The 27776-nt window shown below is 46.7% G+C and overlaps 1 protein-coding gene across 1 annotated transcript in view; it reads left to right on the plus strand.

Annotated features, from left to right (window-relative positions):
• TMEFF2 (transmembrane protein with EGF like and two follistatin like domains 2) overlaps positions 1 to 27776 on the plus strand; it is a 328663-nt gene that overhangs the window by 162158 nt on the left and 138729 nt on the right. The window contains exons 7-8 of the mRNA XM_048483643.1: positions 9502 to 9509; positions 24805 to 24808. Of these exons, the coding sequence (XP_048339600.1) occupies positions 9502 to 9509; positions 24805 to 24808 (12 nt within the window). The remainder of the gene's footprint in view (positions 1 to 9501; positions 9510 to 24804; positions 24809 to 27776) is intronic.

Consider the following 27776-nt stretch of genomic DNA (forward strand, 5'->3'; position numbering starts at 1 on the left):
CACACACACACACACACACACAAATATCTTGAATCCAGATTAGATTTCTGAGATGAATTTCAGATGCCCTTTCTCACTGCTGAAACAGCATTAAAGATGTTGAACTATCCTTAAGATGCCAATTTACTGATAAATATATTTTTAAAAAATCTTCAAAGTTAAGGTGACCAGATGGTCACCTTGTAAACCCGGGACGGGGGTAGGCGGCTGCACACAGCCGCAGGCGCAAACGGCCTTCTGGGGCGCTGCCGTTTCCCCCCCTGTGCCGTGCTCCTGCGGCCGCACGTGTGGGAGGCTGTCGCACTGCCTTGTGCCCCAGAAGGCAGTGCAACAGCCTCCCAAAAATTGGGACAATGGAAGGAACCCGCAGGACGCGGGACAAATTGTGCAAAGGCGGGACTGTCCCGCCAAAAGCAGGACGGCTGGTCAGCCTATTCAAAGTACACATATTGAGCTATTTACGGTGTATCCATGCTTCCTTAGAGCCCCTGTTGATCACTTTTGAATCTTCCGTAGTAATTTTGCTTCCCCATTTTAACTAGCTATTACAACCGTGACCAAACCTTTGCATGGCACATTCACTCTGATCAGATGTGACAGTTGGTGGTGTCCGGATCTCTGATTCATCTTTTTGCATTTCTCTTCTGATGGGCTGTGTCATCGCTGGGCAAACACACTGAGATTCAGCTGCGGGCTTCGCAGCTCCCAGAAAGAAGGGGAAGGCGGGGGGAGAGAGAGGAAGATTTAACATGCTCAGACAGCTGGGGATTGTGGGTAATAGCTGTGAAACACCAGCAAGATGAGGTGAACAGGAAGATGGGCAATTTGGCTTTCAAGCATGAAAAGAGACCAGTCACCTTACAGAAAGAGAAAACGGAATGAGCGACTCTTTCAGTTGTTGACGGGAAGTTCTCGGCACAATTGTTTCCCTCTGCCTCTGCGACCTGGAATGTGAAGGACAAATAGCTACTCCACACATTCATATGAATTACTCATTGATTGCAGAATATAGAAGAAAAGAAGGAAGAGGAGGTGTTAGGATTTATATCCCACTTTTCTCAACCACAAGGAGCCTCAAAGAGGCTTACAAATTCTTTCAGTTTCTCTTTCCACAACAGGTGCCTTCTGAGTTCAGAGAGGACTGTGGCTGGCCCAAGATCACCAAGCGAGCTTCACATGTAGGAAGGGGGAAGCAAACCCAGTTCTCTAGATTAGAGTCCGCCACTCACATAGGTTGAAATTTGCACGCAGATCCAAACCTGTTCATTGTGAAACCATGTCCTCTTCATCGGAGTTTCTCCCTCCCAACCGCAGCGAGCACACAGCAGACACACCCGGTTGCAGAACTCTTAGCAATCCCCACTACCAGGCGAGCTTGCTTTGCCGGTCTCCCCTGATTGGCTGGCGTGCCTTGATGGGGCGGGACCTGTTCCCACTGCGGAAACGTACATTGTAGGGGTGTGATCAAAAAACCAGCGTGTAAAAGTTTAACGTTTAACTGTTTAACTGTGCAAACAGTTAATCATTACCTGTGTAAACCATGAATGATTCAAAGTTACACGTTTGACTGTTTAACGTTTGCATCCCCTTCTGCTGGCCAATCGCAAAAGCGGAAATGAAACCAAGGAAAGGCTGCGCGCGCATCACAGCGCTGATTGGTTGCTTGAATTTCATGTCACACTCCAGGGCGGGAAACAAGTCAGGGTTTCAACCTCATCCCTCCCCTCGGATCAGCTCTGAACCGTGTTAATGGGGTCTATGCCACTTGCAACCAGGTCCTGCCGGAACACAGATTAACGGGGAGAATGAGCGCCAGAAACGGAATCTGCCACGCAAGCCATGGGGAGGTCGTCATAGAGGAGTGGGGAATCAAATTCACTTCTCCAGATGAGAGTCCATCACTGTTAACCACTACATCACACATGGACTTGAATGTTTGACTGCCTTTTGCCGACACAATGGATCAAACATCGTGCCATCTCAGACATATCATTTCCAATAGCATCTGTCCATCCTTACATTCAGCTGTAAGTCTGCTAGTAATGAGAAAGCAGGTATGAGTCTGTCCATTGCTTACGTTGTCTGAATATTTAGGCTCGGATCCAGACAACGATGAGTGGAGTTTTGTCTACTTGTTGTAGACAAAAAAAGGATCAAGAGACTCTTGGGAACAGCATGGAAGATGGCACGATGGGGCGGAGCGAGGGGGAACTGTGCCCGGGGCATGCATGTGTGCTCTGCACCCCTGCCGTGGCGCCGCCCACCCTCACCCTGGAACGCCCCACCACACCCCAAACATGCCCCATCCATGCCCCCACACCAGGGCACGTCTGGGGTACCCCGCTCCCCCGCTCCGTGGACGCTACGCCACTAGGGTAGGGCAAATCAATAGAAATCCCCTTTTCCAGTTGTATCAGAACCTTCTACTTGTGCATCTTTGCATTCTTTTGTGTTTGGAAAGACGGATTAACCTGAGATTTGCTCATTATTTATGCTGCTGCACATCCTTCGCGAGACTGGCTAGATTGTCTTGCGGGTGTAATAGTCCCTTTGTTTTGTTTTGTTCTATTAATTGTCCTTTGAAAGCAAAAAATATAGTTGATTCCATTTTGATCGTGCCTTATTAAACAACACAATCAGACCAGACGGCTTTCTGATTAAACACACAACCCTTAATTTAGAGTGCTCACACATGTGACGTCATAAAACAGGTAATTGAGTTAAGAAACTGATAACAGGTAGCAAAGCAATTATTAATAATCAAAAGGGGGTGGGGACGGGTTTGAGATGTTGCCTGCATCCCTGTTCATCTGATTGCTCAGTGTCATTACCGCACAAGGCAACATTCCCAAATTACTCCCGCACGAGGCCATCGCTTATCGTTGTTCCCCAGTAGTGTGAGGCTGCGGAGAGATGCGACCGTCTGTTGCCGATCTACAGAACATGAACTCGGACTAAAGACTATTAAGAAGAATTGCACAGTTGATCATTCTCTAATGGTGCTTGCTTTAATGAAGCAAGGCACTGTTTGGACAGAAACAAGACTCGTCTTCCGTTACGTTACTTTTCCTTGGAAGACAGTTCCATCAGCTTGAAAACATCAGCAAGTCGAGGGGATTCATGCAAAATCCTTTCACCCAGGCCCTGCAGGATGTTGTAAGATTCCGCAGGGCCTGAGAATCAGAGGTGTTCTGTTTGGCTTACGGCTGAGGTAATATGGTTTCATTCACTGCCTGCCCTTCCCTCCCCACCCCCTTTTCCATTCCTTTCTTCTTCCTACTTCCTTCTCATCTCTTCTCTTTTTCCTGCACCTTTTTGTCTCCTCAAAACATTTTAAAAGGTGTGTGCGGAAAGAAATTACATGAACATGTGAACCTGCTTTACACTGAATCAGACCCTTAGTCCGTGAAGATCAGCACTGTTTGCTTCGACTGGCAGCTGCTCTCCCAGATCTTGGGTTGAGGCCAGTGGCGTAACGTCAACGGGACACGGGAGCGCGATACCCTGGTGTGTGCTGTGGCGGGGCACGGGCAGGGCATAGCGGGGGCATTCTGGGACATTCTGGAGGCGTCCCTGGGTGAAGTGGGGTTAAGAACATAAGAACATAAGAAAGAGCCAGCTGGATCAGACCAGAGTCCATCTAGTCCACCTCTCTGCTACTCGCAGTGGCCCACCAGGTTGGGTGGCACTACGGCAGGGATTCAGGGCACGCACGCTCCCTGGGCGCAGTTTCCTCTCGCTCTGCCCCTTGTTGAGGCCTTCCACCTATTACCTTATTCTTTTTTGTTGGAAATGCTGGGGATCAAACCTGGGACCCTTTGCTTGCCCAGTAGAGGCTCTACGACTGAGCCATGGCCCCTTCACTGTAAACTGTGGGACTCGGATATTTATATATTTATTTTTATATTTGTACCCCGCCCTACCCCCCAAAGGGCTCAGGGCGACTTACAATGGCATATAAAGCCTAAAATCACACATGAGATTCATATATCTGCCATCCTCTGAATCTGGTGGCCCTTTCAGCACAAACCTTTCAACATGTTTTAAGGCAGGAAATAAAATGTTTCCTCCGTAGAGTTCTGCATTGTTTCCCCCCCCCCCCCCGGTTCGGTTCTGAAAATGTCCTGTTGCCAGCCGCAAAACGTTTTCGGTGAATCCCCTTTAAAAGTGGTTATTTCGGCTGGAGCCTTTTCAAAACGGGCTTTGCTTCCTTTGCGGTCTCTTTAAGACGTTTCCCCGAACTTTCTCTTCGGCGCCATTTTGAGAGCTCTCTCTGTGTGTCCCCCTCGTTTGTGTATTTTAGCATTTTGTGAGTTTTGTGGTCGGGGGGGAGCTAATTTTTGAGGCATTGATTCAGAGGTGGGATCCAGCAAATTCTCACCAGTTCCCAAGAGTGGGTTACTAATTATTTGTGTGTGCTGAGAGGGGGTTACTAATTGGGTCTGCTTTTCCGTTAGAAATTCCATTAGGTCCAAAAATCACAAAGTCCCGTTGTTTCCTATGTGGCTGGTTAGCGAAGGGAGAAAACAGGATAATTCTCCCTGTTGGGCTGTTTTAAAAACATGTTTTAGAAAGATGGTAAAGTTCCTTGTTTAAGGAAAGTATCCTTCTTTTGATTTCTAGAAACAAAATTAAGTATTTGAAAGTATTAAGTATTTGACAGGCAGTCAATTAGAGGAGAAGTAGTTGTTTCTGTTGGCAGTAGACAATTGGACTTGCTATAATGAGTTTAAATTATGGACAGAAAAATACCATCTGGAAATTAGGAACTTTTTTTTTACAGTAAGAGTTTTTTATAGTAACAGAGAAATTATTAGTGCCCCGCCCCCGGAATGCCCGGCCACGCCCCCATCGTGCCCCACCCAGCCCCACTGGCGCTACGCCACTGTTTGAATCCCACCACCATGGGAACCTGTTACTAAAATTTTTGGATCTCACCACTGCATTGATTATACAAAGTGTGGAGAATCCCAGCACAAAGCTGTGAAGCGTGGAAACATTGATCCTTCAACTAACTACAAAAAGGGGGGATGCATAATGAAAACCATGAATTGTTTCAAGAGGGTGAGTGCAGACATACATTGTGCTTAAGGGGGGGGGGGAGTTGAAAATGTTTTCCAAATGTTTTAGGAGCTTTGTGCAGAAAGGGCCTGGTGCTAGATTCCCGGGACTAAATTTCTCCCAGAAGAGTGCTTTTATTTATATTTCATAGCCTATTAGGACTTTCTTTAAAAGAAAGAAAAGATGGTAAGTAGATACCTTACACCTACAGGCACTAAGGTGCTATTACATGGCTCTACCTTAAGGATATGGACTGTAGAAGCAGTATTTTTATCACAAGTAGTTTTTCAGTTGATAATCTGAGGTCCTCAGTGGTTGAGTCAGGCCCAGATTTGAAATAAATACTTTTCAGTACCGAAACTAAAGAACTTCCTCCCTTTGACGAGAAGACTAGATTTTCCCACTTTTCTTACTTCCAGATGGTTTCATTTGTCCCTAACTGCTCCAACCATGTCTTCTTTTTGCAGCAGTGTTCAGCAAATCCCTTCACAATTATCGTTGTTGTAGGATCGTCTGCTGCTTCTACCAGTTGCCATGAACACCAAGGTTATTTTGCCTTCCCTGAATATATTTCAGTCTATTCGCTGCGGGGAAGACAGATTAAATGGAGTAAACAGGAAGTCAAGATTCCTCACCATGCTTTCCCGACTCAAAGTGAAAATTGACAATGCAGTAATTTTGAAAGTGACCATTGCACTGTCTGGCATTGTGGGAAATGAAATGCAAATAGCCACAATGTATGGAAAGGAAGGACATAGCTGAATATGTTAAGCACGGGCTGATGTAAATCATTACTTTGAATGTGGCGGCTTGATTCGAAAAGCCGTAGATAAAAAGAAATGGAATATTTAAAGGGAATGTGAGGGACACAGAAAGTTTCAGTAAGTTTTTGTTGTTGTCATTTTTTAAAAAAACATGCTGGCCAATTACAAACAGGAGAGCTCACCTCCTCTCTTCCTCACCGTGGCCTCAGGTGTGCAAGAGCTGTAGGGGCACAGCAACTTCCTTGCATGGCAGTACAAGGAAGTTTGCTGCACCCCACTTCTGCTCCCCGCCCGCGCAGCAACTTCCTTGGACATCGGTATGAAGAAGTTTGCCACAAGGTTCAGGTGCCAGTGCACCACAGTGGCCTGCAGTGTAATTGGCCAACGTGAAGCTTTTGAGGTTTGAAATAAGGTCAATAATACAGCTATGGTGGGGATCCAAAACATTTTTGTAGCAATCATAGTTCCTTCATGGTGGTGGATCTCAAACGTGCGGCGTGAGCACCAATGGTGCTAGGCGCAAGCAACGACGGGCGCAGGCCGGGCATTCCGGGGGCAGGGCATTCCTGGGCGGGGCTGTGGCAAGGACACAGCCACTGCACCGGTCCTTGAGTGGGAAATGAATGCACGCAGGCGCAGGCTGCCACCCGCGCCGGTGCACCTCCTGCTAGACTGCTTCAAGCTCTGCGCGCTACTGCTGAGAGGAGGGTGTAACTAAAGCAAAAATCACGTGGCAAAATCACCAATTAGTAACCCCCTCTCGGCACACACAAATAATTGTGTGCGGCGGCGGCGCCACTGTTTGAATCTCACCACCATCCGAACCTCTTATTACCATTTTTGGATCCCACCACTGGTCAGCAGGCCTGAAGGCTTTTACACTGCTAGGGTTGCCAGATCTGGCTTGAGTGACTCTTGGAGATTTAGGGGCGGAGCCTAGAAAAGATGGAGCTTGGGGATGGGAGAGAGCTCAGTTGGGGTGCGATGTCCGCCCTCCCTAGGTGCCCTTTTCTGCAAGGGAACTGATCTCTATAGTCTGGAATTCGGTTGTATCTGTGAGAAGACTCCAGACTGGCAATTACGCAGAAGGCCCATGTTATATATTAAGCCAAGAGGAAGGCCTGCTCTTTCACATGTAATCAAACCACTGGAGGAACGGGGCCATAAAAAAGTAAATAGTCAAGATAATAAGCTGAGAAGTGAACCAAGACAGAGGATGTAGGTAGAATGAAATATCAAGTTGGTGAACTATTCCTTCTCCAACCAGTCCTCTTTCCTCTCCTGTTCTCACCCCATTCACAGTCAAATCAAACGGGGATGGGGTTGATTATTTCATTCCAGGCGCAGCTTCTGTGGCGTTATTTTTATTCAATCATAAAACATTTTTTTAATATATCGCCTCACAAATACGGCGACTTTATTTTCTTCCGGCAGAGGTAGAGGAATGAGCCGTTTGAATTTTTGCCCAGATGTCTGCCTAATTGATTACGCTTGTTAGATTTTTATTTCACGGGAGCCAACGTGCCCCCTCGAGAACGGTGTTCGTATGCCGGGATACAAAATAACAACAATATCTTTTCAGATTGAGAGACCAGGTTCAGTTTGGGTATTCTGTCTTTTTGTGTGCGTGCCTTGTATAAATGTGGCTTCCCCACAAAGAGAATGTAGTCAGTCCACAGATAAAGGCAAGTCATGTTTGAGAAAATCATGTTTTTGTGGGTTGGTTTGACTTCTCCAACGATTAGAGAGAAGTCAGTAGTGGATTGCCACGGGGTTCTGTCCTGGGCCCAGTGCTATACAATATTTTTATCAATGACTTTTATCAAATGATATTTATCATTTTATCAATGACTTTTATCAAAGGCAAACTCTATGCTGGGGATCATTAGGAAAGGAATTGATAATAAAACTGCAAGGATTGTCATGCTCTTATATAAAGCAGTGGTGCGACCGCACTTGGAGTACTGTGTTCAGTTCTGGTTGCCACATCTCAAAAAGGATATCGAAGAGATAGAAAAAGTGCAGAGAAGGGCAACGAGGATGATTGAGGGACTGGAGCACCTTCCTTATGAGGAGAGGCTGCTTTTGGGGACCTCTTTTTTTTTAGTTTGGAGAGGAGACGTCTGAGGGGGGATATGATTGAAGTCTATAAAATTATGCATGGGGTAGAAAATGTTGACAGAGAGAAATTTTTCTCTCTTTCTCACAATACTAGAACCAGGGGACATTCATTGAAAATGCTGGGGGGAAGAATTAGGACTAATAAATGGAAACACTTCTTCATACAACGTGTGATTGGTGTTTGGAATATGCTGCCACAGGAGGTGGTGATGGCCACTAACCTGGATAGCTTTAAAAAGGGCTTAAGCATTGAGATTTATGGAGGAGAAGCTCCATCTGTATTACCAATCTGATCCTCCTTGATCTCAGATTGCAAATGCCTTAGCAGACCAGGTGCTCTGGAGCAGCAGCAGCAGAAGGCCATTGCTTTCACATCCTGCATGTGAGCTCCCTATGGCACCTGGTGGGCCACTGCGAGTAGCAGAGTGCTGGACTAGATGGACTCTGGTCTGATCCAGCTGGCTTGTTCTTAAGTTCTTATGTTCTTATGCTTTCACATCCTGCATGTGAGCTCCCAATGGCACCTGGTGGGCCACTGCGAGTAGCAGAGTGCTGGACTAGATGGACTCTGGTCTGATCCAGCTGGCTTGTTCTTATGTTCTTACGTTCTTATGAGAAAATCATGTTTTTGTGGCTTGGTTTGACTTCTCCAACGATTAGAGAAGAGTCAGTAGTGGAGTGTCGCAGGGTTCTGTCCTGGGCCCAGTGCTATTCAATATTTTTACCAATGACTTGGATAATGAAATGGCGGGCATGTTAATCAAATTTGCAGATGATACCAAATTTAGAGGGGTAGCTAATACCCTGGAGGACAGGGGCAGGATTCAAAATGATCTGGACAGATTAGAGAGCTGGGACAAAACTAACAAAATGAATTTCAACAGATGTAAATGTAAGATTCTACACTTAAGCAGAAAAAAAATCAAATGCGCAGATATAGAATGGGTGACCCTTGGCTTGATAACACCACATGTGAAAGGGATCTGAGGCCGTTTCCCCACTTTTAAAAATGACGTTGGTTTCATCCGGTGTGGACCTTTTCAGTGCGGGGATTGTGTTCCCCGGCTTTCCCACTGCCCCGCGCTCTGCGCAGGGTCATCAAAAGGTGCCGCTTTCAGCAGCACCAGAAATGATGTGTGCTGAAGGGGCGCGAGAGCGGTAGAGTCGGGGCGGCTGCGTTGTCGCCGCCCCTGTAGTGGGGAGTGCCGTTGGACCCGGCGCTACTTGGCAAGAGTAGCGCGCAGCAAACGGTGAGTGGGGAAAGGCCCTGAGAATCTTAGTAGACCACAAACTGAACATGAGTCAGCAGTGTGATACGGCAGCCATGAAAGCCAATGCAATTCTGGGATGCATCAATAAGAGTATCATGCCTAGATTGAGTGAGGTAATTGTACCACTCTACTCTACATTGGTCAGACCTCATCTAGGGTACCGTGTTCAGTTCTGGTCACCACAATCTAAGAAGGATATTGACAAGCTGGAACATATCCAGCGGAAGGCAACCAAAATGGTAAAAGGTCTGGGATCCATGCCCTACAAAGAGAGGCTTAGGGAGCTGGGGATGTTTGGTCTGGAAAAGTGAAGGTTAGAGGGGGACATGATAACTATGTTTAAATATTTGAATTGATGTCATGTCAAAGAGGGAGCAAACTTGTTTTCTGCTGTCTCAGAGACTAGGACACGGAGTAATGGATTCAAGGTGCAGGAAAACAGATTCCACCGAAACATTCGGAAGAACTTCCTGACCGTCTGGGCTGTTCGACAGTGGAATTCACTGCTTCGGAGAGTGGTGGAGTCTCCTTCTTTTAAACAGAGGCTGGATGAGCATATGTCAGGAGTGCTTTGATTGTGTGTTCCTGCATGGCAGGGGGTTGGACTTGATGGCCCTTGTGGTCTCTTCCAACTCTATGATCCTTTGATTGATCGGAAGCAACTTTTGATTTTCTCGAACACTTTAAATGTAAAACCTCTAGTTATCAACCATTCCCAGCACTGGGGTCCTTTAAGTCAAAGGCAAAAACTAGTTGCGTTGCTAAATGTGACGAATGCCTCCCGGCTCTTTGAAAACATTGTACTGAATACCCCTGCTCCATTTTCCATTCCCTCAGGCCATATCATATGATCAATTGTGGTGTTCCGGCCTGACCTGATTATTATCGATGCTAATGAAAGGAAATGGAGGGAAAACATGTCTTGGAGGTTAATCAGCTATCCAGAAAGCGATAATAGCACAATCAATCCTTAATGATTATGACTTTTCATAATATCGGATTACCTGAAAAGGTGTTTCTGGGAAAGGGAATGAAGCCGATAAATTGATTTCCTCAAACAAATTATCCTTACAGATTTCCTTGGGTGGTTTTATCGTTGGCTGTTGCGACCAGAATTCCGGTCGAGAAAGATACTTCTCATCAAAGCAGTTTGTGAGAAGAAGAAGAAGAAGAAGAAGAAGAAGAAGAAGAAGAAGAAGAAGAAGAAGAAGAAGAAGAAGAAGAAAGAAATAAAGAAATAAGAGGAGGAGGAGGAGGGAGGAGAGGAGGATTTGAGGAGTTTGGATTTATATCCCCCCTTTCTCTCCTGCAGGAGACTCAAAGGGGCTTACAATCTCCTTGCCCTTCCCCCCTCACAACAAACACCCTGTGAGGTAGGTGGGGCTGAGAGAGCTCCGAGAAACTGTGACTAGCCCAAGGTCACCCAGCTGGCGTGTGTGGGAGTGCACAGGCTAATCTGAATTCCCCAGATAAGCCTCCACAGCTCAGGCGGCAGAGCTGGGAATCAAACCCGGTTCCTCCAGATTAGATACACGAGCTCTTAACCTCCTACGCCACTGCTGCAAGGACGGCAGCTGCTGGTTTGCCATTCATAAGCAAAGAGATGTGAATCTCTATGAATGAAATAGCTGAAAGGCTCATTTAGATTCTTAAGTAGATCCGCTAAAGCCTCCAACTGGCATACTCCTCTTCAAGCTTGGAGGCATGGCACACTTCTCGTTGCAATCTATTATCCATTTCAGCATCTGTTGCTTGTGGTCTGTTGTGCCCTTATTCTCCCAACACTGCCGGGCAATCCAAACATGTTGGTTTTGATTAAAGTTGTTGGCTGAAAATGTGTCTGTCAGGATGAGCGGTACAGTGGAAGAACAGGACTGGTTCTGTGGGATTGGCAGCATTTGGCCAGGGGCGTAACGAGGCAAACTGTAGCCCTCGGCAAAACCTGAGTTGGATGCCCCCCCCCCCCATGGGCGGCCACCACACCCCAACCAAAAATTTTTTGCACCAGGACATTGGTGCGTGCAGGGGGTGCATTTTTAGACATATCATCACCAAAATTTCAGCGTATCATGAGGACTCCCTGAACCAAACCTCACCAAACTTGGGGGGTAGCATAAGGACAGTCTCCTGATGACACGCTGGAGTTTTGGGGCCGCTAGCCTTAAAACTGCGCCCCCTGCAGGCCAAAAAGGAAAACCACTAAAAAATACCCAAAAACGAACCCAGCATTTTGATGCCCCCCACAAGGTGATGCCCTGGGCAGCTGCCCACCTTGCCCAATGGGCATTACGCCAGTGCATTTGGCCCTGAATTCTTCCATCATACCACCCTGCAGTGTGAATTAATTACCTATCTGCAGTGAGAATATGGGTAGGGTTCGTTTTGGTCTTTACACAACCACCAACTGCGAATAAATTAAAGCATATCGTGGTCTTCCTCATCCACGAAATCTGGGTATTCCCTCACAGGCACCCTAAACCACAATTTCCTGGCTTTTTATTTTAAATACAAAGTGGTTAGCAAGAAAGATGTGGTTTATCTCATTTTCTTGCTCTAACTCATACTCCAAATCTTTATCTATTTGGTAATATGCTTTAATCCTATGCCTTGCTTCTGTCTGCCTTGTGATGTTTTTTGTTGTTGGGGGTTTTTTTGTGAAGCAAATCTTTGGTGTGGAGCACATTTCTCAGATACACAGTAGATCCATGTATTGTTGAAGGCTTTCATGGCCAGAATCAGCTGGCTGCTGTGAGTTTTCCGGGATGAGTGGCACTAGGAAGGGAATGAAGCAGATACATTGATCTTCTCGGCCAAATTATCCTTACAGATCTCCTTGGGTGGTTTTAGAGCTGGCTATTGTGACCGGTTTTCCAGTTGAGGAAGGTACTTCTCATCAAAGTTGTTTGTGAGAATATATCCCGTGGTTTGGTAGTTTTCACTCCTAATGTTTCGTGTTCGCCTATGGCTGGCATCTTCACAGGCATGTCGCGATAAGATTTGTATCCCTCTGGATCAAAAACTACCAGACCACTGCAATACAACCTGGAATATTCAGGGTTCCGCTCTTTCATGGCCAGTGTTTCTCTGTGGGCCTTTCCCCACTTACCTTAAGCCCCGCGCTACTCTCTTCAAGTAGCGCAGGGTCCTCGGGCACTTCCAAGGATGGTGTTTCAGGTTAGGCCACAGGTGTCAAACTCACGGCCCTCCAGATGTTGTGGACTACAGTTCCCATCATCCCCTGCCAGCATCATGCTGGCAGGGGATGGTGGGAACTGTAGTCCATAACATCTGGAGGGCCACGAGTTTGACACCTATGGGTTAGGCAGTGCTGCCATGCCTGTCATCCTCACCCTTACTGAACTTGATCAGTTCAGTGAAGGGATTGGTGGTGAGTATGAGTAATTGGTGGACGAGATATTTGAATGAGACATTTCCCCTCTGTATGTAATCAATACACTGATTGAAATCCAGAACTGGCTGTCCGTGAGTTCACTTGCCTTGTGAAGTGTCCTGCTAGTCTTGGTTTCATACTGTTTCCAGGAAAGAAAAGAACCAGTCGCCATTTTGGTAACGTAACTGGTGCAGTCGCTGCCCTACATTGTAGGTCGTGGGTGGCGAGTTGCCCTCGTTTCGGTCTCTTCCTCGTAGCAAACCAAAACTGCAAACTCCATTTTTGAAATAGAAATATGTAGCCTCTGGCTGATGAACCATGACAAGCGTGTTTGGAGGAAATGTTGTCAGTGGCGAATCCAAGTTTCAGACAAGAAATTTGTCAGCCAAGATTCGTCATGGTCGGTTGCATGGGAGGTTGAGTGGATGGCCTAGTTATTCTTCTCAGGGGAATGAAGACTGCCTGTTTCATCCTAGTGATTGTACCTCTGGATTGACAAATTGTTTTATTCAATGTTTGGACAACGAGCCAAGAAATCCCATCGCACACTGAAGCAAAATGTTAGCAAAGGATTGTACAACAGACTTGGTTGAATCAATGCAGTCGAAGTTAAGTTGACTAAGGCCCCTTCCGCACATGCAGAATAACGCACTTTCAATCCACTTTCAATGCAAGACAAAGGAGCTTATAGTGGACTATAGAAGGAATAGTTCAGAAATTCAGCCCTTGACTATAAATGGAGATCAAGTAGAGCGGGTGGCTAGTTTTAAATTTCTGGGCGTTATGATTAAAGAGGACTTAACCTGGGGCATACAGACTGCCGTGGTGGTTAAGAAGGCCCAGCAAAGACTGTACGATCTGAGACTTTTAAGGAAACAACAACTGGATGGAAAACTCCTGGTGTCCTTTTACCGCTGTGCTATAGAGAGTGTCTTAACCTACTGCATCTGTGTATGGTTCTCCAGTTGCACAGTGGCGGATAGGAAGGCGCTCCAAAGGGTGATCATTTTGGCTGCAATCCTACGGACATTTTCTTGGGAACAAGCCCCATAGAATAAAATGGTACTTGCATCTAAGTAGACCTGCTTAGGGTTGCTGTGTTTGACTTTGGGTAGGCCACTGCCTCAAACGAGTTTCCCAACAGGTGAAAATCTAATTATCAGAATCCCGTTTCTGTGGCACAGAGGGCAGTAATAAAGAGTGCACCATAGAGATCACAGTGGAATAAAGGAAAATGTAACACACGTCAGTCTCAAGCTATTTAGAATTTTATAGGTGAAAATTAAGCACTTTGAGCCCTATCTGGAAGGCAATAGTACGTTCTCGGGTGTAATCCTTTCCCAGTGACCTGAATCCAAAGTCAGCCCACTGGATGTGGTGACGCACACACACCAGAAGCAAAGAAACAAAAAAAAAACCCCACATCAATAAGTAAATGCAACAATATGGTGTTACTAATTCCAAGCTGAAGAGATAAGCAAGCATGTTTTGTACTATGTCACATGTAAGAATACAATCCACTCAATATACTGACGGCTTACCCCTACTTTGCTGAGTTTTGTTCATTTGTTTATAGCATCTATGTTGTCCTTCCACCCAATTCAGGGCCCCCAGCTTGGTGAACTTTGAAACATTTCAGGCAGTTAAAAGCACTAGATAGATAGATAGATAGATAGATAGATAGATAGATAGATAGATAGATAGATAGATAGATAGATAGATAGATAGATAGATAGATAGATAGATAGATAGATAGATAGATAGATAGATAGATAGATAGATAGATAGATAGATAGATAGATAGATAGATAGATAGATAGATAGATAGATAGATAGATAGATAGATAGGCAGGCTTGTGGTTGAGGACTGCAATGGGGTCCAACCAACTGGTCAACGGGCATCCCTTTTCCTTTCCCCCTTTCTCTTCTCCTTTTTCCTTGTGTGGTATGAATGGTGTCAGGACCATGCCTGTCAGCATCTTGATGTCTTGCTGTGTGTGATTTGCAATGGTTTTCCTGTTTCCCTCTTCTCTTCCTAGCAATCTCCTGTTGGCAATCTCCTGGCGCCAGCCCATCTTCAAAGAGGTGTGAAAGGTTCCCAGGTCCTTTGTAGCTTTGTAGTAGAAACTGTAATGGACATTTGGTATAGGGCGAAATGGGGGGGATTAAAAGATATAAGTCCTGGATCTGAGCTCTCTAGCTCAGATCCTGCTTTACATTGTTACTCTTCGCAAGGAATAAACTGCTTTTGGACTTTCCTACAGTCTCTGTTATTTCCACGTTTGAGAGTCTGACAAATGGTTCCCATTTTTAGAATCATAGAATCATAGAGTTGGAAGAGACCACAAGGGCCATCAAGTCCAACCCCCTGCAGGGGGAATTATTATTTATAATGTAAATTTCAATGCTGTTTTGTTGCCCAAGGCTGATGTCAGTGGTGCTGGTATGTGGATGAGAATCTTCTATTTAATGGTTGTATTTTTTTTTTACCCAATTGACTGTTGTAAGCCACACTGATTCTAAATGGGGACAGGCAGCCTATAAAACAGACAGACAGGAAAACAGAAACAGACAGATGGACAGAGAGAGAAATCATAATGTCCCTATGATAATAATATTGTAGATTATATTATAATATATTATTAATAAAAATATATATTTAATTTAAAAAAAAAATTAAACCCACACGAACAGCGAGGTGGGATCATTAATAAGAGTTAGTGAGGGAATACCAAACAAAACAAACAAGTTTTCACCCTCTGGAAGAAGACAATAGTGAGCAACAGACAAATGTTCCCAGAGATTGATTTTTGGAGTTTTGGCACCACAACCAAAAAGGATCTTTCTCATGTTGTCTAGCTCAAGATGGCGGTGGCCTCTGAAGAAAACCAGAGCAGGTGGGGAGGTTCATGTAGAAGTAGGAAGTGCTTTAAAATCAGTGAGCAGCAGTGGAGTAGGAGGTTAAGAGCTCGTGTATCTAATCTGGAGGAACCGAGTTTGATTCCCAGCTCTGCCGCCTGAGCTGTGGAGGTTTATCTGGGGAATTCAGATTAGCCTGTACACTCCCACACACGCCAGCTGGGTGACCTTGGGCTAGTTACAGCTTCTCGGAGCTCCCTCACAGGGTGTTTGTTGTGAGGGGGGTAAGGCAAGGAGATTATCAGCCCCTTTGAGTCTCCTGCAGGAGAGAAAGGGGGGATATAAATCCAAACTCTTCTTCTTCTTCTTTAGGTTATTAAGCTATCAGTGCACCAAGAGTCCAGTCCGTGTGTGTGTAAATGCGCGCGCGCAAGGGGGGAGTGAATGGAGTCGTGGAGTTGGTCCAGGACTGCACTGATGCATCTGCCCCCTCCATCGGCACAAGGAGCACCCCTGCCAGCAACTAGCTGCCCTCAGCTCCATGGCAATGAAGCTCGGAAGTCAGCTGTGCTGCAGAGCTGCGCAGTTGTCCAATTGTTCGCTGGCACATGCGGGAGAAGTAGAAGAGGAGTCTGGATTTATATCCCACATTTTTCTCCTGTAAGGAGACTCAAGGTGGCCTACAAACCCCTTCCCCTTCCTCTCCCCACAACAGACACCTTGTGAGGTAAGTGGGGCTGGGAGAGTTCTGAAGAACTGTGACTAGCCCAAGGTCACCCAGCAGGAACGCAGGAGTGTGGAAACACATCTGGTTCACCAGAGAAGCCTCCGCCACTCAGGTGGAGGAGTGGGGGATCAAACCCAGTTCTCCAAATTAGAATCCACCTGCTCTTAACCACTACACAACGCTGTCTCTCAGAGGTGGGCAGACTTGGGCATTCCTAGGTGTGGAACTGACTATTAGTGATATGAGTGGTTCCAGTTTTTATGGAGGATTATTATGTATAGTGTACATTTCAATAGTGTTTTATTGTCCCTTGGCTGATGTCTGTGGTGCTGGGATGTGGATGAGAGTATCCTATTTATTTATTTAATTTACTTTTTACCCAATTGCCTGTTGTAAGCCACTTTGGCTTTGGGGGCAGTTACTCCATGGCCCAGGGCTTGGATTTATGGCATTCTTCAGGGTGAGGTAAACCTATTTAGCCCTGTGGAGGGCTTTCTGGTGTGTGTGGGGGGGGGGGGGTTTATGATTTTTCTTTGCACACAGGTACTCACGAGTCAATGCAGGTTCTGGGCCCATAACCTGTTGAAGCAGTGGTTACTCGGAGTAGACCACCTTGTAGGATGCAATGCAGAAACAACTGACAGACGCAGTCAATGGTGCAGAAGTTCTATTTATTGCTCTAACTACCAAAGTGCTTCGCCAGACAACAGGTGTTTCTAGGCACAGGTGTTTCTGGACTAATCAGAAACCTCGCTAGGCAAGACCTCTACCTGGACCTGCCCAGCTGCTAAAAACACTGAGCAAGTGTTAGGTCTCGACCCTTGAATCAATAAACGGGCTCTGGATTGGTTGATCAGTCGTGTTTATCGGAAGGTGACGAAGCACCCAGCTTACAGGAAGCATCGGAGTCTGAGCACCCCGAGGCCAGTGAGAGATAGAGATAAAGCCACCTGGACTCTCATCCCCACAGATCAACGGAAACATCCCATTTCCCAAGGGAGTACAGGGGAGTCGGGGGCATGCCTAGTTATCTTCCAAGCATGTGAAACCATTAAAGCAAGATCAAGGAAAGAATGTTCCATTAACACAGTGGTAATATTTAACTCCTCTGTGTTCTCTGTGCCAACTATATACAATACAGGTCCCAATCAGGTGCACAGGTCTTATCCGTTATTCACACGTTAATATTGTTGCACTCGACACTGATTATGCACACGGCACCTGTCTAGGGGTGGACACAACTGTCATTTAGATTTTGCTCATCTACGTGTGTCTTTTTGACAGGTTCTGACAAAGTCCTCCAGAGACAGCAGGGTTGGCAGGGCAGCGGTGCTTTCTCCAGCCACCTTGGCCAGTGGATTGGGGTGCCCGGCACTCATTCAGATTTTCTAGCATAGGCAAGGCCATCTGATTATTACGGATTGCTTTACAGTGCAGCAACGCTGCAATATCCAACCTGACATCGAGAACAAAAAGAAAAGACATGTGGAAAAATAAGCCACATAAGTACGGGGGGGGGGGGGGGAACCTGCAACATGTAGGGGAAAAATAGGGTGTGGAAAAGTACAACTCCCAGCTCATTGCAAAGTGTTGTAATTCTCAGCGCAAATGCGTTGCATTCCTCGAATGTTGTTGTTATTCACCAAAGGAACACGAATCCATTTGGCAGGCTTTACTTGGCCCCTGTGACTAGACTCTTAATTGTATGTAAAGATACTGGCTCCTGCTCTTGTTTAACTGGGCTGCCTCGGGCTAATTTAAACGTGAGGCGGGGGACGCGGGAGCTGTTGCTGAGCTTTTCTGATCGAAGTGAAATACAGTTCTGGGGAGTGGTGGACTCGATCAGAGAAATAGAATAGAATAGAATAGAATCTTTATTGGCCAAGTGTGATTGGACACACAAGGAATTTGTCTCCGGTGCATATGCTCTCAGTGTACATAAAAGAAAAATACATTTGTCAAGAATCATAAGGTACAGCACTTAATGATTGTCATATAGGTCTAGTAAGCAATCAGGAAACAATCAATAGTAATGAAAACATAAAATGTAAAATCTTAAAATAAAATAAAATGTCAGCACAGGCTATAGTCATACAGTCATAAGTGGGAGGAGATGGGTAATAGGAATGATGAAAAAAGTAGTGCAGTAATTATATAATAAATAGTTTGACATTATCGAGGGAATTATTTGTTTAACAGAGTGATGGCATTCGGGAAAAAACTGTTCTTATGTCTAGTTGGAAAGGACAGTAGAGCGTGTTTGACTCCCTCCCCACCACCCACAGATCCTTCCCCTCACCTCTGAGGAGAAACACAACAGGGGCTGGCCACTTTTGAGCTGAAAAATGGCCAGTGGGTAGAGTTCCAGACCTTCAGGCGGGGCCTGGCGAACTCTCACTGTTCCAGTTGCTCTCCGGACAACAGAACAACTCCCCTGAAGAAAATGGCTGCCTTGGAGGGTGAACCCTGTATGCAGAAGGCCCCAAGTTATGTAGAAGTCTGCACTGGCTTCCAATGCACTACTGGGCTCAATTCAAAATGCTATAAAGCCCTATACGGCTTCAGCCCTGAGTACCCGAGAGAGTGCATCTGCCTATATACGTCTGCCCTGGTGCTGAGATTGGAGGGGGAAGCCCGCTTTGTTGTCCCACCCCTTTCAGAGGTCAGGAGGTGGGGGCAACCTGGAGAGCCTTCTCTGCAGTGGCCCCCTACACAGGGCAACACCAGCCTTCCAGAGGCTCTCTGGACTCCTACTCTCTTGGAGTTTTGGAGCCCGGCCAAGAACATCCTCTTCACCTGGACGTTTGGCTGACTCCCCTTGCTGGGAGCCCACCCACCCCCAAGATATCCATACACCGCTGCCTTGTGGGTGGGTGGGTGGGTGGAAATTTGGATGGTGTTGGGTTTTTAGGATGGGGTTTTATTGTGATTTTACTGTTGTTGGATTTTTTATTGTTGTCATTTTACTGTTGTTGGGTTTTTTTATTGTTGTGATTTTACTGCTGTATTTTTTTAAAATTATAACCTGCCCTGAAACCACAGTAAAGGGTGAGGAATAAATGTAAATAAATAGAAATAGTTCAGGGACCAGCATCTCCAACCAAAATGGTCACCGGTAGAAGGTGATGTGAAAGTTACTTCCAGTTAGAATACATAATGCTGACTTTGATGGACCAGTGGTTTGATTCAGTATAAGATAGCTTCCTGTGTTCATGCATACAGCAGTAAGGGAAGTAGTTAATTAATCTGCCGTTCTTGTTGTGTGAATGGTCCATGTTGTTATTCTGCTATAGTAGAAGAGGAAGAAGAGGTGTTTGGATTTATATCCCACTTTCTCTCCTGTAAGGAGACTCAAATGGGCTTACAATCTTCTTTCCCTTCCCTCCCCCCCAACAACAAACACCCTGTGAGGCAGGTTCAAGTGGTAGAGCGGGGAATCAAACCCGGTCCCCCAGATTAGTGTGCACCTGCTCTTAACCACTATGCCATAGGACTGTTGAAAGGTGCCCTTTTCACTCCATTTTGTTTCATATTTATTTATTTATTTACTTACTTACTTACTTATTTACTTATTTATTATATTTATATACCGCCCTCCCCAAAGGCTCAGAGCGGTGTCCATCAATGATAAAACAATTTAAAACATCATAATATATAATTTACATAAAATAATACATAAAACCAAGACTACAGGTGGCTTCAACCCCTCCCCCCTTTATATACCCACGGGAGGCCAGATGTTCTTATGGCGGAGTTGACATCATCCCGGCTGGCCAAACGCCTGGCGGAACAGGTCCATTTTACAGGCCCTGCGGAAACTTTGTAAGTCTCACCTGGAAGCCTGTTCCACCAGGTAGGGGCCAGAGCCGTAAAGGCCCTGGCCCTTTAGAGGCCAGCCGGATCGCCTTGGGGCCAGGGATCACCAGTAGGTCCGCCTCCGATGAGCGGAGGGGCCTAGAAGGGCGATATAGGGAGAGACGGTCCCTCAGATAGGCAGGGCCAAGGCCGCGAATGGCTTTGAAGGTCAAAGGTCATATGTTTTTGCCAGCTGTATTCAACTACTGGCAACGTTTCTTTCTTTCTTTAACATCATCATTTGCCCTCTTTATGCCACACTTATGCCATTTGTGCAGACCCAGGCAATGATTTTAAAAGCAGCAATCCTATGAAATCTCAGCAGTATGGTTTGGGGGGTGCGGGGGTGGGAAACATCAACTGCCGTTTCATTGCGAGCATGGAAAACTCATACCAGAAACTGGGATTTTCACATCAAACAACACGCTCATGAAATCCAGCAACGTCCAAGTGGGAAGCCATTCCAGTATCTTCACAGTTTGCCTGGAGGGGCACCTCTTCTCAAATAAAGATATACCGCTGCCAGTCATTACAGCTATTTGCACAAATTAATTGTATCAGGCCAATTCCACATAACCAGCCACACCGAGGCACGTACAGGGAGAAGTTTCTGTCGGGCGGAAAGACCCATCCTTGTAAATGGGAACTTGGTCCAATCAAAACTTAAAAGGTTTAAAACCAGCCATTTTCGAAGTCAATTGCCATTTAATCAGAAGTCATAGTGGCATCTTGAGATTAGCAGATCTCTCGATTTGGGTCCCTGGGACGGTGTAAATGGAGCAGCGCATTATCTTTTTCTATAGTCTGCCGAAAAGATAGATTTGATGTCTGCGAGCAAAGACATGAAATTGCTATGGGCTGGCGCTCTTAAGAGGCTGCCACCCATTTGATTTATATGATAAGTGATCTCCGATGACCCTCCAAGGCACCAAACCATTAGAGAGTTATGTTGTGCAGTGATAAGAAATCTTCGGCGCTACCTAAATCTTCTCCCGCAGTCTCTTCTCCTTTTCCTTCAACCGCCAGGAGTTTCATCAGGTTTGGAATGGAGCGCATTTTAATGTATGGTGTTGCTATCTCGCTCGCCATACTAATATTACAAAAAGATACACAGGCGTAAATCAACAGCTCCCTGACAAAGACCTCTGAAGCCGGCGTGTTCTCTAAGCGCATGTTAAGATTGCTCTTGCACTGTGTATTTGTTACCTTGCTACATTCTTCTGAAGGTTGAGTGGTCGGGCAGAATTGGGGCAAATTCCGTCTTTCTCCTCTTAATCCTTTGACCAGACGGAAGGTTAATAAGTGGACGTCCAATCTCCGAGCATGAATTTGACTTGGCTGTCCAAGGTCAAATAGAGGGTTCTTGTCTCGTCGTAAAAGAAACTCTGTCGTTTCGTGTGCACGGTCTTGCTTTCGCTTATTCCCTTGATCTGATCGTTAGGCTTAACTCCTTAAGGGCACATTCATTCTGTGTGCGTGTTTTATTATGCAATGAAATGTTTTATTGTCTAATAAAACTCTGTTCTCTAAGGGCATCTTTGCACAGTGGTATCATGCATCCACAGTTCAGAACGTTGTTGGGGGGCAGATCTTTTCTGGTACTTGCACCTGACAGCTACCCCAGGTCATCAAGAGAACAACACCCCCCAGAAATCTCTGAAACGAAATGATCTCTTTCTGCTCCTCAGAACGTTCCTTCCTATGCCGGAATGGCAAGTATTCAAGATGGCATGAGATTTGCAAGGGATAAAAATTTGCCTTGCAGTTGGAGAGGGCCTTGGCTCAGTAGTAGAGCATTTTGCGTTCAGAAGGTCCCAGTTTCAGTCCCCAGTTAAACAAATCAGATAGAAGGTGATGTGAAAACCCTCTGCCTGAGATTCCAGAAAGCCACAGTCAGTCTCAGTACACAGTACTGGTCTTCATGGCCCAGTGATCTGATTCAACAGAAAACTGCTTCATGCGTTGAAGTGTAAGTGTCAGTGGCGTAGCGCCCATGGGACAGGGGGGCGCAATGCCCCAGGCATGTGCCAGTGTGGGGGCGAGGCGGGGCATTCCGGGGCAGGGCAGGGGTGGGCGGTGCCGTGGCAGGGGAGCAGAGTGTGTTCATGCCCCAGGCGCAGTTCCCCCTTGCTCCTCCCCTGGTAATTGTACTGTGCAGGACTTCATAAGAAGGAGTTCTTTTTAAAATCTCATTCCTCTCAACCGTAAAGAGCAGGGGTCTTAAAATTATGGCCCTCCTGTAGTTCATGGATTACAATTCCCATCAGCCCCTGCCAGCATGGCCAAGTGGTAGGGCTCATGGGAATTGTAGTCTATGAACATCTTGAGGGCCATAGTTTGAAGACCCCTGGTAAAGAGTCTCAAAGTGGCTTATAATCCCTTCCTCTCCCCACAACACACACCTTCTGAGGTAGGTGGGACTGAGAGAGTTCAGAGACAACTGTGTCTGGCCCAAGGTCACTGGCAGGCTTCATGTGGAAGAGCAGGGAATGTAACCCATGAGATGAGTCCTCCACTCATGTGGAGGAGTGGGCACTCAAACTTGGTTCTCTAGATTGCAGTCCACCACTCAAACACCAAGCCACACTGAGGGAATGAAAGGCACTAAGCCAAGTTCTGCTGAGTGAGATATAAGCATCTGTCTCAGCAGCTTCCACCACAAGGTAAATGTTTTTATGTGCACACCTTATACCAGGTAGGCCATTTGTTCTGTATTTTCTGCTCTGAGGAGCAGTATCTTCTCCATGATTACAAGACTTCCATTATTTCAGTTGACCTAAAGACCTGTTTGCCCATTTAGAGAGACTGTTTTCTTTGTGGGCGCATTTTTAGCTTTCCAGTGTGACAAAGTTAAGTAATGCTCCTAAGATTAAGTAAAGTAATGCTCCTAAGTTAAGTAATGCTCCTAAATAATGCTCCTAGGAGCAGCAGTGGCGTAGGAGGTTAAGAGCTCATGTATCTAATCTGGAGGAACCGGGTTTGATTCCCTGCTCTGCCGCCTGAGCTGTGGAGGCTTATCTGGGGAATTCAGATTAGCCTGTGCACTCTCCCACACGCCAGCTGGGTGACCTTGGGCTAGTCACAGCTTCTCGGAGCTCTCTCAACCCCACCCACCTCACAGGGTGTTTGTTGTGAGGGGGGAAGGGCAAGGAGATTGTCAGCCCCTTTGAGTCTCCTGCAGGAGAGAAAGGGGGGATATAAATCCAAACTCTTCTTCTTTTTCTAAGATAACAGTACTGTTCTCTGCTATGAGAACTGTTGTGAGAAAAAGACCACTGGTGTTGTAACCTCTATCTGTGGGTTCTGTGGGGCAGAACTTGGAATGAGTTTGCAACAACAACTTTTAAAAACAAAATGGTTTACTTTCTTAACACATAACATTAAACATCAACATTTAACATCACACTTCAAGGTCCTGTTCAGGTTGCATTTTCAAGTCCTTCTAGTTACAGTCTTGTAACGCCAAGTCCATTTCTTCTTGCAAGTGGGTTGGCTCCTGAAGACTCCAAGGGCTTGGTGAACAGGATTCAACATGATGAAGGTTTCCAGGAGAACTCTCACCCATTACAAACATTAAAAACCCTGAAACAATAAACTCCAACATTTACAACATAGCAAAAATAAACAACTACCTTCCCAGTAGTTCCCAACAATATTGCAGTGACCGTAACAAGGTGTTAAGGGCTTATACAAACCAAGGTCCGAGTCTGGTAGCCTGGTCTCCTCCAAAGAGCTCTGCAGCCTTCTGCTGCTTTGAGTCTCCACCCCTTTCTGGGTCAACCCATTCTGAGCATGGGGGTTACAGTGACACAGTACAGAAGAAAAAGCAGGGGAAACGGAAGCATCAAGAGAGTAGAGTGGTGCCACGGTTAAGAATGGTAGATTCTAATCGGGAGAACCAGATTCGATTTCCCACTCCTCCACATGAGTGAACAAGTCTAATTTGGTGAACTGGATTTGTTTCCCTGCTCCTCCACAGGATGCTTGCGGGGTGGCCTTGGGCCATTCCCAGTTATCTCTCGTGAGTCTCTCAGCCCCACCTACCTCGCAAGGTGTCCGTTGTGGGGAGAGGAAGGGGAAGAAGTTTGTAAGCCACTTGGAGTTTCCAAGTGAGGAGGAGGGAGCCTGTCACGATGAAGTACCATAACAGTGCTCCTTCCCACTGTCCTTTCTTATGCAAATTGTTTTGGGAACGAATGGGGGGGGGGATTCAGAGGTGGGATCCAGCAGGTTCTCACAGGTTCCCGAGAGTAGGTTACTCATTGTTTGTGCGTGCCGAGAGGGGGTTACTAATTGGTGATTTTGCCACGTGATTTTGGCCTTCGTTACGCCCCTCCTCTCAGCAGTAGCCCGCAGAACTTGAAGCAGTCTAGCCGGAGGTGCGCCGGCGTGCGTGGCAGCCTGCGCCTGCGTGCATTCGTTTCCCGCCCAAAGACCGGCGCAGCGGCTGCGTCCTTGCCACAGCCCCGCCCAGGAATGCCCCGTCCCCAGAATGCCCGGCCACACCCCTGTCGTGCCCCGCCCAGCCCCATTGACGCTACGCCACAGTTTGAATCCCACCACCATGGGAGCTTATTACTAAAATTTTTGGATCCCACCACTGGGGGGAATTTCTTGGCTGAGCAAATGTTTCAAGATATATACTGGTGGGGGGCAAGATTTTCCTTCAGCTCTGGCTTCTTGAACCCCGAGTCCCAGCACAGTTCTATAAAGCTCTTGAAAAATTCCTGAGTCCACTGGCATAGTGCCAAGGAGGGAGGTGGGGCACGATGCACCAAACAGGGGCAGGGTGAGGGCATGTGCAGGGGCATGGCAAAGCGGGTGAGGGCATGGCAAGGGCACGGGATGCAGGCATGGCCCAGGTGCAGTTTCCTGTTGCTCCGCCCCTGCCTGAGTCTCAATTATTGACTGGAGTAACAAGCACTTCCATTTGACCACCTAAATGCCTCTGCATTCACAGCACCCAAGAAAGGAACATAGAAAATTCTCAACCCATAAGAACATAAGAAGAACATAAGAACAAGCCAGCTGGATCAGACCAGAGTCCATCTAGTCCAGCTCTCTGCTACTCGCAGTGGCCCACCAGGTGCCTTGGGGAGCTCACGTGCAGGATGTGAAAGCAATGGCCTTCTGCGGCTGTTGCTCCCGAGCACCTGGACTGTTAAGGCATTTGCAATCTCAGATCAAGGAGGATCAAGATTGGTAGCCATAAATCGACTTCTCCTCCATAAATCTGTCCAAGCCCCTTTTAAAGCTATCCAGGTTAGTGGCCGTCACCCCCTCCTGTGGCAGCATATTCCAAACACCAATCACACGTTGCGTGAAGACGTGTTTCCTTTTATTAGTCCTAATTCTTCCCCCTAGCATTTTCAATGGATGCCCCCTGGTTCTAGTATTGTGAGAAAGAGAGAACAATGTCTCTCTGCCAACACTTTCTACCCCATGCATAATTTTATAGACTTCAATCATATCCCCCCTCAGACGTCTCCTCTCCAAACTAAAGAGTCCCAAACGCTGCAGCCTCTCCTCATAGGGAAGGTGCTCCAGTCCCTCAATCACCCAAGCAAGGCATCGGAAAAATTCACGTGTGAATTAATTCTCAGCCCTGTCAGTTTTCCACATTTGCACGGCAGCGTAATAACAATGCCTCCACTTGACAGCATTTAGCAATTGCCCACCTAAGGAAGCCAAGATTCATTATCGTTTGCCAGGAGATGGCACATCTGATAAAGTACCCAGGGCTGGGGGAGAAGAAATGCCAAGTGGTAGACTGGGATCTCTTATGTTTCCAATCTTGCTTTAATTTTATTTTAAAAGGAAGTCAGGCTTTTGCCAAGGGACCTTCAAAAGAGCATCTGCAGCAGCTGTAAACATTAATGCAGTTTCATTATGCTGCAAATTAGGAGACAGTATGGCCATTTTCAAAAGTGGCACTTAAATCAGCCGTTGAATTTCCCATGTCTGTCATTGGCCAAGAGTGTAGATTCAACTTCACACTCTTTGGATTTCTTGCCCTACGCTGGAATTCATCCGCACCTACTTAGCATTGGGAACAGTCATCTTTGCAGGGCGCATGCGGAGATTCACAGTTGCAGTCTTACATCCAGAGGTGGGATCCAGCAGGTTCTCGCAGGTTCCCGAGAGTCGGTTACTAATTATTTGTGTGTGCCGAGAGGGGGTTCCTAATTGGTGGTTTTGCCATGTGATTTTTGCCTTCGTTACGCCCCTCCTCTCAGCAGTAGCGTGCAGAACTTGAAGCAGTCTAGCCGGAGGTGCACTGGCGTGCGTGGCAGCCTGCTCCTGCGTGCATTCGTTCCCCGCCCAAGGACCGGCGCAGCGGCTGCGTCCTTGCCACAGCCCCGCCCAGGAATGCCCCGCCCCTGGAATGCCCAACCACGCCCCCATCGTGCCCCGCCCAGCCCCATTGGCGCTACACCACAGTTTGAATCCCACCACCATGGTAACCTGTTACTAAAATTTTTGGATCCCACCACTGCTTACATCTACCGGTTACTCGCTTGTGATGCATGCGGATTCTTGGTGATACAAGTTATCACATTTTTGCACTTATTTGTTGAATTTAACTTGTTTGAGATAGCGCTCGCTTTCTGGCCTGTTTAGCAGAACGGATAATATGGTGATCGAGTGTTTGTTTGGCTTGAGACACCGGGCCCTATTGTGTTTTTGTGGGCGATTTCATGTTTATGCCGTAATAGTACATCCAGGAGTGGAGAATCTTTTTGGTCTGGCAACCAGGGACAGGGGGAAAGTATTTCCATACCTTTAGGGAATCCCAAATTGAGAAAACTGCTTAATCTGTCGCTGTGACTATCTAAGGCTCATTCCGCACATGCAGAATAATGCACTTTCAAACTGCTTTCAGTGCTCTTTGAAGCTGTGCGGAATGGCAAAATCCACTTGCAAACAGTTGTGAAAGTGGTTTGAAAACGCATTATTTTGCGTGTGCAGAAGGGGCCTAAGTTAAATGGCATTCTTCTGTTGCAATGAAAAATTGCACTTACCTGCAGTGGGCCCTCGTGCTTAAGATAAATTGAGATAAATTGAGGATGCACCAATGTTTGGGGGATCTCAGTTGCTTGAGCCAGTTGAAGCCGTTTGCTTCCTCTGGCCGGCGGGCAACCCAGCCCAGAGCCTGGTGACCTGGGACGGCATTGCTTCGGTGCCACTCTGCTGCCTCCACGGAGGTTTTTGGCAGCATGGGGAGGCAAAAAATTTTTTTAAACCCTCCCTGCCACTGAAAAGCTTTCAGTTGGCTCCACCCCCAGCCATGGCTCTGGAATGTCCCCACTTCACCACAACTGGTTAGCATGGAGGGCCACAACGGTTGCCCGCTGGTGGATTTGCCCCTCTGCTGGCTTGCCTGCACGGTCTTAGCTGTACCCTCTTAGGCGTACCAGCTAAAGCTGGAATATGTGAAGTAAGCTTTACATTTTATTGTCGAAGGCTTTCACGGCCGGAATCACTGGGGTTCTGTGTGGTTTCCGGGCTGTGTGGCCGTGTTCTAGCAGCATTCTCTCCTGACGTTTCGCCTGCATCTGTGGCTGGCCTCTGCAAAGGAACTCGCTCTGCCCCTGTTTGCTAGGCAGGCAGTACTTATGGGGTGGTTTCCCATTGCCTTCCCCAAGCATCTACACTTCACCCCCAGCAAGCCAGCTATTCGTTTTGCCAAGCTCAGAAGGATGGCTGGCTGAATCAATCTCGCTGGC

Source organism: Sphaerodactylus townsendi, linkage group LG02 (assembly GCF_021028975.2).
Source record: "Sphaerodactylus townsendi isolate TG3544 linkage group LG02, MPM_Stown_v2.3, whole genome shotgun sequence".
NCBI classification, from domain to species: domain Eukaryota; kingdom Metazoa; phylum Chordata; class Lepidosauria; order Squamata; family Sphaerodactylidae; genus Sphaerodactylus; species Sphaerodactylus townsendi.